Raw genomic sequence first — 14108 nt, 5'->3', positions numbered from 1 at the left:
GCTGGGATCAACCTTGCTCTTTATCCTTGTCAACTTTTCACAATTGTCTTTGAAGTACATTTCTCCCCATGTCTTTGCTTTGTTATAATTGTACCCCTCTCCATTGACCCCCAAATCAAGATCCCTGTAATTGATATATGCAGCTTTAGGAGATTGAGAACAAATGGCTCCATTTTCTTATGGAGCCTTCTTATCCATTCAATATGCTTGTTGCTCTCACTTTGGTTATTGTGCTTCCAATTCATCAAGTATTGTATGTTATATAATGTCCCATTTCTGTGTGGGAATGGAAGTTCAGACTTGCAAATTTGACTCATTCTTCCACCAAAAGGATCTAATATCATCATGGGACTGTCTTCTTCAAGAAACATTTTCTTTATCAATACCCATGCCTTATCTGGTATTGGTCGTGTAACAAAATCAGATTTTGCCTTGTAATAAGCAAGCGTGCTACTTTTGCTCACCAAATATTGCAACGAACTTTTAGGTGTTTTTGATGCGAAATAAAGCGTTGATTTGATTTGATAGCATTCTTTCTTGATGCAAGGTTTCCTTTTGCAATTTTTAATTTCAGTGGGATCTTGAAAGCAATCTCTAACATTTATCCCAAATTCCGGCAAGTATCGGCTTGATAAAGTAACAAGCTTATCAGCCGTCCCAAGATACCAACCTTGAAAGGAAATCCGAACAATCTTTTTTCCTCCTTTTACAACTGGTGCTGGATTTTGAAGGATCATTCTCACGAAAAGATTTTCAAGAAATTGATGGGCAATATTTTGCCATCTCTGGATCAATTTTATATTGCCACGATCAAGCTTTCTACGAACTGTGAAAGCTGTAACCTGCTCAGGAACACGAGATAGCTTGAGTTTCCATGCAAGTATTACCCCAAAACTTGCTCCTCTACCTCCCCTTATAGCCCAAAACAAATCTTCACCCATTTTTCTCCTGTCAAGAATTTGTCCATTGGCATCCATAACCCTTGCATCTACAACGTTATCAGCAGCAAGACCATATTTTCTTAACAAAGTCCCTACTCCTCCACCACTTATGTGCCCACCTGATCCAACTGTAGGACATAGCCTACCAGCAAATGCATGGGTTTTACTTTTTTGAGCTATCATATATATATATATATATATATATATATATATATAATAAAGTCGTATTCTCATTCTTATCACGTTATACTTTCTCTTTCCTATGTGGCTTAACGACACAGCAAGTAGTTTCAACTCGCTCTATAAAATAACCTACGTTCTTCCATCTCAATTTCCACCTTTTTTTTAAAAAATAACCTATGCTCTATATGGAGTTTATCTCTCTCTTTTCATAAGCATGAAATCAATTATCAATATCTATCTAAATTTAATTTCAAATATAAAACCGTCCTTATCATCCATGTATGACTTATAAAACCATCCTTATAACCGTCCTAAGCATTCTATCCTATATTTGCGGCAGATTATCATTCTATCATAATCATATATTTGCGGCCACTTGCTTCTCTTTTGATTTGTGAACTTCTAGGTATAACAAGGTATGACCCGTATAATTTCTTTAACATGCACGCCTTTAGTAAAACTATTTTTTATTCTTATCTTTTTATATTCTTATCAATATCTTTATATCCTTATCAATTCTTATTTCCTACCCAAAGTTAAATACTTTAAGCAACTTAATTTAAGATAAAACTACTTTTAATATTTTTATCAATATCTCTTTATATCCTTATCAATTCTTATTTCTTACCCAAAATTAAATACTTTAAGCAACTTAAATTAAGATAAAATTACTTTTAATATTCTTATCAATATCTCTTTATATGCTTATCAATTCTTATGCCTATATATAGCCTCTAATAAACGAATTTCAAGCATCAAATTCATGGTTAAGTATTTCCAGTGCAAGCGGTTGGCCTATTAAAGTATCGATTTTGGGTTTTCACTCCTCTTGATTATCAGGTACATCTTTTTTCGATACACATTTTTTTTTTAAAAAGACACGTTCATCTTCAATTGTAGGCATTTAGTAACATATCTTGAATTTTGTGTGTTTTGGTTTTATTTTCTATTTGTTTTGTATGAAGAGAGATGATTTAAACAAGTGTTTTCATCGTAAGTTTTCATATACATTAAGTTTGTATTTAAGAAAGGTTATAATAAAAGATACATTAAATTTGTATTTCATATCGACATTTTTATAAAATTGGCTAAATAATTTATTATTTTTTGACGATTCCCGTTCAACGAACGGGTACAAAACTGGTTGCATAGTAAAGTTGGCCTAGAGTCACCCCAGTTTGAATCCAGGCAGTTTCACTTTCTAGATCAATGTTAATGGATTTGATATTGCACAGATCAATCACGATGAACGGGGATCGCAACGGTATGAGAGGCCTTCATAGTCATGTCCCCCACTCTTGACTCTGACTTGTAAACCAAGCTTTTTGCTGCAAAGAATAATGGCTCTCATTTGGGCCTCATGATATGGGGTGACAATAAAAAGACGGAACACGGATGTTGAATTTGACCATCTTGAAATTTTTTGGGCATATTTCAGGAATGATGAGTATTCTGGAGAATTAGGCTTGTGAATATATTTTTCAATGTTTTCTTTGGAACTGGTGGATATGCAATGAAGAAAATCTTCAAATGCATTACAGGTTACTAAGACAAATAATGGAATCAACACAAGGGATCTAAGAGCATGTCTACTACCCATGGATTCTTTCCTTTTGATGGTTTTGTATAAGAAGAGGTTCTTTGAAACGAAGCACAAAAAGTATGTAAAGGCCAAAGGGTAGGAAACTTTGCACTCATGAAAATCTAGGGCTTTAAACTTCTATCTTTCATGGTTAAGGAATATCTTTCATGATTTTCTAAATTAAATGGGTTGAATTATTGTAAAATATGCAGACTAAAGTGAGAAAAGATAGGAAAATAATGAATTCAATGCATAAAACATTAATTTGGATACTTTATTCTGTAGTAGAAACGCAAAATTTGGTGTTTTCCCAATTTTGTCTATACGTTTCAGAGCATATCAAATGCATTAATTCCTACCATTATGGAACCAAATTTTGCGTTTCTACTACAGAGTAAAGTATCCAAATTAATGTTTTATGCATTGAATCCATTATTTTCCTATCTTTTCTCACTTTACTCTGCATATTTTACAATAATTCAACCCACTTAATTTAGAAAACCATAAAAGATATTCCTTAACCATGAAAGATAGAAGTTGATGGTTTTGTATAAGAAGAGGTTCTTTGAAACGAAACACAAAAAGTATGTAAAGGCCAAAGGGTAGGAAACTTTGCACTCATGAAAATCTAGGACTTTAAACTTCTATCTTTCATGGTAAAGGAATATCTTTCATGGTTTTCTAAATTTATCTTTCATGGTTAAGGAATATCTTTCATGGTTTTCTAAATTTATCTTTCATGGTTAAGGAATATCTTTCATGATTTTCTAAATTAAATGGGTTGAATTATTGTAAAATATTTAGAGTAAAGTGAGAAAAAATAGGAAAATAATGAATTCAATGCATAAAACATTAATTTGGATACTTTATTCTGTAGTAGAAACGCAAAATTTGGTGCTTTCCCAATTTTGTCTCTACGTTTCAGAGCATATCAGATGCATTAATTCCTACCGTTATGGATCCAATTTTGTCTCTACGTTTCAGAGCATATCAGATGCATTAATTCCTACCGTTATGGAACCAAATTTTGCATTTCTACTACAGAATAAAGTATCCAAATTAATGTTTTATGCATTGAATTCATTATTTTCCTATCTTTTCTCACTTTAGTCTGCATATCTTACAATAATTCAACCCATTTAATTTAGAAAATCATGAAAGATATTCCTTAACCATGAAAGATAGAAGTTTAAAGTCCTAGATTTTCATGAGTGCAAAGTTTCCTACCTTTTGGCCTTTATATACTTTTTGTGCTTCGTTTCAAAGAACCTCTTCTTATACAAAACCATCAAAAGGATAGAATCCATGGGTAGTAGACATGCTCTTAAATCCCTTGTGTTGATACCATTATTTGTCTTAGTAACCTGTAATGCATTTGAAGATTTTCTTCATTGCATATCCACCAGTTCCAAAGAAAACATTGAAAAATATATTCACAAGCCTAATTCTCCAGAATACTCATCACTCCTGAAATATGCCCAAAAAATTTCAAGATGGTCAAATTCAACATCTGCGTTCCCTCTTTTCATTGTTACACCATATCATGAGACCCAAATGAGATCCATTATTCTTTGCAGCAAAAAGCTTGGTTTACAAGTCAGAGTCAAGAGTGGGGGACATGACTATGAAGGCCTCTCATACCGCTGTCGATCCCCGTTCATCATGATTGATCTATGCAATCTCAAATCCATTAACATTGATCTGGAAAGTGAAACTGCCTGGATTCAAACTGGGGTGACTCTAGGCCAACTTTACTATGCAATTGCTCAAAAAAGTAAAACCCATGCATTTGCTGGTGGGCTATGTCCTACAGTTGGATCAGGTGGACACATAAGTGGTGGAGGCATAGGGACTTTGTTAAGAAAGTATGGTCTTGCTGCTGATAACGTTGTAGATGCAAGGGTTATGGATGCCAATGGACAAATTCTTGACAGGAGAGAAATGGGTGAAGATTTGTTTTGGGCTATAAGGGGAGGTGGAGGAGCAAGTTTTGGGGTAATACTTGCATGGAAACTCAAGCTATCTCGTGTTCCTGAGCAGGTTACAGCTTTCACAATTCGTAGAAAGCTTGATCGTAACAATATAAAATTGATCCAGAGATGGCAAAATATTGCCCATCAATTTCCTGAAGATCTTTTCGTGAGAATGATCCTTCAAAATCAAGCACCAGTTGTAAAAGGAGGAGAAAAGATTGTTCAGATTTCCTTTCAAGGTTTGTATCTTGGGACGGCTGATAAGCTTGTTACTTTATCAAGCCGATACTTGCCGGAATTTGGGATAAAGGTTAGAGATTGCTTTCAAGATCCCACTGAAATTAAAAATTGCAAAAGGAAACCTTGCATCAAGAAAGAATGCTATCAAGTTCCATGGATCAAATCAGCGCTTTATTTCGCGTCAAAAATACCTAAAAGTTCGTTGCAGTATTTGGTGAGCAAAAGGAGCACGCCTGCTTATTACAAGGCAAAATCTGATTTTGTTATACGACCAATACCAGAAAAGGCATGGGTATTGATAAAGAAAATGTTTCTTGAAGAAGACAGTCCCATGATGATATTAGATCCTTTTGGTGGAAGAATGAGTCAAATTTGCGAGTCTAAACTTCCATTCCCACATAGGAATGGGACATTGTATAACATACAATACTTGGTAAATTGGAAGCACAATAACCAAAGTGAGAGCAACAAGCATATTGAATGGATAAGAAGGCTCCATAAGAAAATGGAGCCATTTGTTTCTCAATATCCTAGAGCTGCATATATCAATTACAGGGATCTTGATTTGGGGGTCAATGGAGAGGAGTACAAGTATGAAGAAGCAAAGACATGGGGAGAAATGTACTTCAAAGACAATTTTGAAAAGTTGGCAAGGATAAAGAGCAAGGTTGATCCTAGCAACTTCTTCAGGAATGAACAAAGTATTCCACTTTTATTTTGAGGCTAAAACAGCACAAAGATGCATTTGCGTAGTTTGCCTACCATGATATACTTCTTTATCAAAATACAACCAGTCTTGCAGGATATATATCAAGTGTATGTTGAATTGATCATGACTCTGTATGGTTGTATAAGCATTTATTATCTTTTTTTAATAATAAACAATGCATTCATGTTGAATTGATCATGACTCTATGTGGTTGTACAAGCATTCATTATCTTCTTCTACGATATAGACTAAGGGTGAAAGCTCCCATGACACGTAGGAATCGTCGTTATATGGAAATAGGGATGGTTCCTTTTTTATTACAAATTGTTGATGTCATCAAATTGGGTGTTGAAAACTAGAAAGTTTTGCTTCGGTTAGATGGTTTGATGTAGTAGTTAGTTACGGGAAATAGGACAATTGAAAATTTAAAGTGTGAATTTTCACTTTATTGATTGGAGCAAGTTGAATTAGATATTTCTAAAATTCAGTTGATAGTGCGAAAGTTTATGTTAAGCCGGCGGTGGAACCGAATCTAATGAGTTAGGATGTTGGAGTACTTGGTTTAAACTGTTTAATCTTTTATTTGCTAATTATTTTTATGCTGTGCAATGATTTTTTTATTATTCAGATAAATTTCTAAATCTTTTATCTGCCTAACTATTTTAACACTGTGGAATGATTTTTTGTTATTTGATAAATTTCTCCAATGAGGAAGATTAAGAACCTAGATACTTTCGATTTGGAAATTGGGCAGTTAATAATTTCCATGTGGTGTTTTGCAGACATCATGATCGGTATCTTCGATTGGTAATCCAAAAGTCGTTTCTTATGCATTCTGAATTTTACTCCAACATCCTAACTTTCCAGTATTATGGAAATAGCTAGAGTTGGCAAAATGGATTCAAATCCATTTATGCATCTATATAAACCAAGTTTAAATGGATTTGGATGACTCAAAAAAGGACGATAACTTTAAATGGATAACTATTTAAAATCAATTAAATTGATGGATTTGCATGGATTATCCGCTAGATCCGTATAAATCAATTTAGCAAAATAGAATGCAACGGGAAGACGGACAGACCCAGGACTCACAACTTCTTCGTTCCAGAAAGCGTCAGCGTTGTGGGCCCACAAAACAGGAGAACATCATGTCTGAACGCTTGTATAATTCTCACAAAAGAAGTGGAGCTAGAAACAAATAGTCAAAATATTGATAACTGGCCTCAATGAGTTGGTTAAATTTGAGAAGAATCTTTTTTTGTTATTGTCTTGTACTTCCTTCAATATAGTTTCGTTTTTTTCTTTTTTGTAGATTTTTCCCTTTAGTTGCTTAATAATCACATGTCCTTTGCCTTCTACTAAGGTCCGTTTGGAGTTGCAATAACTTATTAAAAAGTAATTCTTCAATAGAGTTTTTAATAAAAATACTTATTAAGTGTTTAAGTGCTTTTAATATATTATTTGGAAATATAGTTCAATAAATACTTATTGTATTGGATAATATGTAATTTAAAAATTTTTAAATGTATTTATCTCTTTATTTAGTTCATAATATAGGATAAAATGATTAAATTCAATGTTTTATTTTTTAAATCACAAAAGCTACTATGAAAGTACCAAATTTAACCTTTTGCTAAAAATGCATTTAACACAAAAAAGTTCACTTCTAATTTTATGAAATGATATTCACCAAATATTTTACTTTTAGCACCTAATAATGCATTTTTACCGGAAGCACCGCAACCCCAAATAGGGCCTAAATCTATTCCAAGTACTAAATTCATCATTATCAAATGTTTGAACTCAAGTTGCTTTTTTTAAAAAAAAAATTCAGTAGGAAAAGGGTAAAACTTAAGAAACAGAAGGAAGAAAGAGATTTAAACTCAAAACTAATTCTTTAGATTTGAACCTTAACCAGTTACTGCCCCTTTTCTTCTTTTTTAATCTTTTTCATTTTCACTCAAATTTTCTAGTAAGATAGTTTGCTATATAGAATGAAATTTTTATTGCCAATTTTTTACACATTATGGAAATGAAAAAAATCGCTCCTTTTTTTTTATTTTTTGGGTAGCGGCTTGAGATAATCTTTAAGCATTATGAATCAGAACTTTCGTATCACATTATCTTTGTTTTAGATTTATTGGATTACATTCTAACCAATCATTATAATCATTTTGATGAATTCCTAATTTAATGAATTAGAATAGGATAAGCAGTAAAGAGGTGTGGGAGTGAACTAAAATTGTGAATCATCATCGAGGAACCAAAAAAACTTGCAAGGACAACAAAATATGGACTACGGAATATAGACAACGAGAATCCATATGCACACCAAAAAAAAAAAAATACAGTACTAGTCTACTCTACTAATGGGTTAAATGGATGGATTATGGTTTCCCATTATCCATTTAAACCCTATCTATCTAGATCCATTTACTAAATGGTTGTAATTGAATTGGATTAATTTTATCCACTATCCATTAAACAAAAATCATTTATCAACCATTTATCCATTTTGCCACTTCTAGAAATAGCTATGGAATCCGATTAAAACTTAAATCATAAAGAGGCGAAACGATAAGTAGGAGGCATAATAATAAAAGTAAAGATTGGGAAACCCCAAGTTTTGGAGTTTCGAAAAAATAGTATTGATATAAAAGACAAAAAGTAGTATTACCTCTTCATTTGCTTATTCCACTATCAGAGTTCATGGGCAGGAAGGCGGAAACATCCATATCGATTTTGTGGTTCACTGACATATCATTTCATTAATATAACGCATCATCAAAATGAAAGACAAAGTAATAACAAGGAATTTTTTTTTATGGCATCTAAATATTCCTCCAAAAGTCAGGGTGTTCATATGGAGGGCATGCTCAGGTATTTTACCCACTGGTCGTAATTTAAGTGCTAGAGTACGATGTGAAAATCAAAGTTGCAGATGTTGTGGGTGTGAAGTGGAAACTGATAAACACATATTTTTTGAGTGTGAGTTTGCCCAAGATTTGTGGAAAGGACTTGACAAACAGAAGTTGTTAGAGAACTCTTGTGCCCCAAATTTCAAGGAATGGTTTGGTTGGGTTATGAATTCACAAGGAAAGCAAGAGGCAGAGTTAGCAGCAGTACTTACTTGGCTAATTTGGAGATGCAGGAATGAGAGGATTTTTGACGGAAAAGTAAGGGAGGCGCTCAGCGTTGGTGAATATGCAATAGAGTTCTTGCAGGAATATTGGAATTTTCATTGCAAAGCTGAGTTACCAAAGACTGATAGTTCGACCAAGTGGGTAGCTCCTGAAGAAGGTATTTTGAAAATAAATGTTGATGGAGCCTTCTCTGATACTGGGGCTGGAATTGGAGTTGTGGTGAGAGACCATCAAGGACAAGTGGAAGCTTTAATGGCTGAAAGAGTTTCGGAGGCCCTTAATGCAGAGCATGTGGAATGCTTGGATTTTCTTAAAGCTTTACAGTTTGCCAAAGATTTTGGTATTTCTCATCTCACTCTAGAAGGGGATGCCGGGATTTTGGTTGGGTTATGAATTCACAAGGAAAGCAAGAGGCAGAGTTAGCAGCAGTACTTACTTGGCTAATTTGGAGATGGAGGAATGAGAGGATTTTTGACGGAAAAGTAAGGGAGGCGCTCAGCGTTGGTGAATATGCAATAGAGTTCTTGCAGGAATATTGGAATTTTCATTGCAAAGCTGAGTTACCAAAGACTGATAGTTCGACCAAGTGGGTAGCTCCTGAAGAAGGTATTTTGAAAATAAATGTTGATGGAGCCTTCTCTGATACTGGGGCTGGAATTGGAGTTGTGGTGAGAGACCATCAAGGACAAGTGGAAGCTTTAATGGCTGAAAGAGTTTCGGAGGCCCATAATGCAGAGCATGTGGAATGCTTGGCTTTTCTTAAAGCTTTACAGTTTGCCAAAGATTTTGGTATTTCTCATCTCACTCTAGAAGGGGATGCCTTGGGTATTGTCCAGAGAATCAATAGCACAAGTCTTGACTTATCGGTGTTAGGTAACTTGATCAGAGGCATTAGAGATATGCTGAAGGATTTTTGCTATACACGGGTTTCACATGTAAGAAGGAAGAACAATGTTCCTGCTCATTTATTGTCTCATTTGTCTCTGTCAATTGAGGAAAGCCACGTCTGGTTTGTAAACTTCTCAAAGGAGATTATGTACACTGCAAAAGCAGATTTATTTTAATGAAGCTCGATTTTCATTATAAAAAAAATAATAATAATAACTTCTAGCCAAAACAAATGGAAAACATTAGACGCAAATACAAGAAACAAAATAAGGGTGTTTTCTAACCCAAAAAAAAACTTCAATAACAATAAAACAAAACAAAATAAGGAATAATTGAACAAAAATAACCTCATAACATGTCAGAAAGGGAAACTAAGGGAAACGGGGCAGGAGCGGTCATCAAAAAATGACCGCTCCTGAGCTGTTAATGGTCATGATTTGGCCTCAATAAATTGTGCGATCCAAATCACAAGTTGTGCATCGATTTTCACACCGTGTGTGGGACCCACAAAATTTTGTACTAAAATTACACGTTATACAAACAAAATTACACGTGTTGAAAATGGCCAAAATCGTTGGGATGGTTGCACGTCCGTGCCCCTTGTCCGAAACTAAGAGATGCATTTGAGGGAGAAGAGTACAATGGGGGAAAAGAGGTCTTCCAAAAGTGCAAAAATAAAATAGAAAAGTTTTTTTAATGCAAATCTACAGAGCAAAAAAGATCACCTTATTAGTCTTGCAACCTGAGGAAGCCGAAGATGGCAGAGGAGAAGAAAAGGTGAGAGAATGACGAAAAAGAGAGAGAAGCACCCGGTTTCTGACTTTCTGGCCTCCAACCCATCGCCCCAAAGAAACATGCCGTGATTTGTAAAAGAGGACAGGCCATGGACGAGAGTGGTTACCTCGTAAATGCACAACAGAGCCCAATTCGCAAGCATCCAATCACATGCACTGCTCATGGAGGACGACAACATACGAAGTTGTCTAATGACAAAAAAAACTTCGAAAAGCAACTCCGTTCATCGTTGCAATTACTTAAACCTCGGAAAACAATGGCAAAACCCAGAAGGAAATGTACGGTTCCTCGCTCACAAACCCCAAGAAGAAGTTGAATTTCTGGTTAATCAAACCAGAGGTGACAAATCCCACATTACCAATATACCCCTGAAAAGAAACACTAACTCCAAAATACAATAAAGAGTGTCCAATGTAAATAGGAATAGACCAATATGCTAAAACCGTAATATCAACTGATTCTGAGGTCAACGACCACAATACCAAACCAACTGCTCTACTGTATCAGCAACAACTGCAAATCCAAAACCGTTTAAAATAAATTTAAATATAATTGGCCAAGCAGAAGACGAAGACCACATCCAGACGGAGACCACCAAGGCCAGTTCACCATTCATGTCAGTAGAAGCCAATCACCTACCGCCACATGGGCGGACGACGATTCCTAGGAATGAGAGTTTGTAACAAACTAGAGCTTCTTCAAGAAAGAGGTGGATGTAGTTGACACACAACACTACTAGTAGTTTCCAAAGCATCAAGAATGAGAGGTCGGACAATTAAAATGATGACTAAGAAATGAATGACAAAAAAATAATTCGAATTAGCAAAGAAAATGTGAATGTTGTTAACTTGTATTTTCAAGTTGCTTTTATGTAAAGTTAAGAGCTAGTTTATTAAACAAATCATGAAAGGAGTATAGAATTTTAACTAGCTCCGGAGTCATGAAAAATAGATAGATATCTGTAATGATGCCAAGTCTTCTTGCAATCATTAGCTGGACTTGTTATGGCCTTTGGGGCAAATTTATAATAGTTAGAAACAACCACTGAAGAAGATATATTATTTTGAATTTGGACATTCATATTTTGTTTGTTTAAAAGTTTGATTAATATGTCCAAAAGCAGTTAGAAAACTATTTAGTTTTATGCTGTTCTTCTCATTTGCCCAAAAAAAAAAAAGCAAAAAACGGATGATAAAATACAAATATGCAAGTCAAACTTGAATGAATATTCCCCAAAAGTAATTAGAAAACTATACCGTAGGCACGAGCCTAATTACCCTCTTAAAAGTTATAAAGGGGCCTATTAGTGCATAAGAGTAAACAACTAAGAGCTAGTTTATTTAACGTATACTTTCAGCATTTAAGAGCTAGTTTATTAAACAAATCATGAGAGGAGTAGAGAATTTTAACTACCTCTAGAGTTATACATATCGTCATCCAAGAAAATAGAAAGATAAGCATATTTGTTTGATATGTACTTTCAACAATTTTCATTCGGCATTGTGTGAAATAGACTCCCTAGAGGCTAGAATTATACATATAGTCGTCCAAAAAAAAAAATAGGAAGATAGCTATATTTAATTGAGGCCTCCTTTCCTTTCAGCATTGTTCATTTATAGGTTTATCTGCAGTTTTGCCATTGTTGTAGTAATAAAATAAAGGGTAAACAACAAAAAAGCCTCCTGTAGTATAGTTATCTTACAGAAAAACCCCCTATGATTTCAAATCATACACATCGGTACCTCATAGTTTGAAGTAAAGTGAAAAATTAAAGGTAATCGTTAAATTTAACGTGTGTGACGTAAACATGCTTGAAATGAGCGCGGTTCTTCCAAAAATAGTTTTTTAAAGCAAATTTTGACCTGAAATACCTATTTTACCCCTCATACCTTAATAAAAATAACCATGATTCTTCTTCAAATTTGCTTCAAACTTGTAGAAATCGACATTTTTTGCTTATATTATTAGTGAATAAAACTAATGAATCAAAAACCATTTGTTTTAGGCTATTTTTTGCTTATATTATTAGGGTATTTCTGTCATTTCACTTAAAACCGTTTGTTTTAACGATTTCTATCAATGTTCAAATTACATCAAACCATGAGGTACCAACACGCATGATTTGAAATTATAGGGGGTTTTTCTGTAAGATAGTTATACCACAGGGGTTTTTTGTTGTTTACCCTAAAATAAATTTAACATAATTATTGGAAATTCGTTCAAAAATTTTAACTAGATTCTAGGTTATACATGTAGTCATCCAACAAAACAACTAGATAGCTATACTTGGTTGAGGGCCCCTTTTTAGCATTGTTAATCTATACGTTTATCATGCTTGGTATTGTTCATTTATAGGTTTATTTGCCATTTGCCGTTGTTGTAGTAATAAAATAAATTTAACATAAGTCTTGGAGATTCGTTCGAGAATTTTAACTAGACACTTAAGTTATACATGTAAAAAAAAAAGCTCCCTGTAGTAAACCTAATACACCGAAAAACCTCCCGTGGTTTCAAAATATACAACACGACAACCCGTACTGTGAACTAAATTATAAAGGTGACAGAATCCGTCAAATTTAACAGAAATGACTTATTGCAACCTGAAAAAAAATTTATATCTAATTTTTAACAAATATACCTGTTCTACCCCTTTACCCTCAATTCTCTTTATCTAGAGAATAAAACAAATAATTTTTTTGAGCTATCTTTTGCTTAATTATATCAGGGCATTTTTGTCATTTCGTCCATTTCCGTTAAGTTTAACGGATTCCGTCACCTTTACAATTTAATTCAAAATACGAGGTGTCGTGTTGTATATTTTGAAACCATGAGAGGCTTTTCTGTGTATTAGGTTTACCATAGGGGATTTTTTTTGTTTTTTTACCCAAACAAAAAGATAGCTATATTTGGTTGAGTCACCTTTTCAGCAGTGTTCATTGATAGGTTTATCTGCCGGACATGTGAATTGACATTGGCCATATGGTTTGGAGTCTTCCCTTCATCTCTTTGTAAAATTTGGAGTCTCCAGGAGAATCAGAGGTTTATCTGCCAGGCATGTGAATTGACACTGGCCGTATGGTTTGGAGTCTCCCTTTTCTTTCTTTAAAATTTGGAGCCTTCTGTAGAATCAAAAAAAATTATGATGAATCTTGTCAAGGAAATAAAGCGAGGAAACTAATATAATATTAATGAAGGAAATAAAGTGAGGGAACTAATATAATATTTGTTTTTGTACTTTTTTCTCACCTTTGGGATTTGAGTAGTACGAAATTTGGTTGGGATTGACTAACTTCACAACTTTTAGATACCTTATACTGTAAGATAAGCAAAGCCCAAAGTTACTGTAACAACTCCCGTTACTGACACATGATATTATGGGTGAATTTTGAGTTTTTCTTTTGCTTTCTTTATGAATGTGACATTGTTTTATAAGGTTGACTAGGGAAATAAGATCCTCTATCTACGGTTATGAAGCTCAAATATTTTTAATAGACTTTTCAAACTCTAGAGTTTGGAGAGATATAATTCAATTGGAATATCATTTACATGATCATATCAAGTTATATTTGACTAATTAACTTAAGTTTTAATGGGATTACAATGTTATTATCACTTGTATTATTATTTGAATTTATATTTATATTTATTTTA

General features: G+C 33.9%; 2 protein-coding genes and 1 long non-coding RNA gene across 3 annotated transcripts; 1 reads left to right on the top strand and 2 right to left on the bottom strand.

Annotated features, from left to right (window-relative positions):
- Window positions 1-29: 29 nt before the first annotated feature.
- LOC140004405 (berberine bridge enzyme-like 22) lies at window positions 30-1124 on the bottom strand. The gene has a single exon (XM_072044800.1). It carries the CDS (start codon window positions 1122-1124, stop codon window positions 30-32), a length of 1095 nt encoding a protein of 364 aa, XP_071900901.1.
- A 2887-nt stretch (window positions 1125-4011) lies between these two features.
- LOC113738747 (berberine bridge enzyme-like 22) lies at window positions 4012-5680 on the top strand. Its single transcript, XM_027266002.2, has one exon. The coding sequence runs from the start codon at window positions 4012-4014 to the stop codon at window positions 5638-5640; it is 1629 nt and encodes a 542-aa protein (XP_027121803.1). The 3' UTR covers window positions 5641-5680.
- Window positions 5681-8311: 2631 nt separating this feature from the next.
- On the bottom strand, window positions 8312-9503 carry LOC140004915 (uncharacterized). Its single transcript, XR_011812729.1, has 2 exons — window positions 8762-9503; window positions 8312-8383 (listed from the first exon to the last, which is right to left on the bottom strand). It is a non-coding gene; the product is annotated as an uncharacterized lncRNA (long non-coding RNA).
- Between the last annotated feature and the right edge of the window lie 4605 nt (window positions 9504-14108).

The sequence above is a fragment of the Coffea arabica genome, chromosome 4c (assembly GCF_036785885.1).
Source record: "Coffea arabica cultivar ET-39 chromosome 4c, Coffea Arabica ET-39 HiFi, whole genome shotgun sequence".
NCBI classification, from domain to species: Eukaryota; Viridiplantae; Streptophyta; class Magnoliopsida; order Gentianales; family Rubiaceae; genus Coffea; species Coffea arabica.
Note: the sequence above shows the minus strand (reverse complement) of the source record. Positions and strands in the feature narration are given on the sequence as shown.

What these genes read in the sequence shown, in the direction of transcription:
- LOC113738747 (XM_027266002.2), top strand. Translation starts at nt 4,012, where the DNA reads ATGGGTAGTAGACATGCTCTTAAATCCCTTGTGTTGATACCATTATTT.
- LOC140004405 (XM_072044800.1), bottom strand. Translation starts at nt 1,124, where the DNA reads ATGATAGCTCAAAAAAGTAAAACCCATGCATTTGCTGGTAGGCTATGT.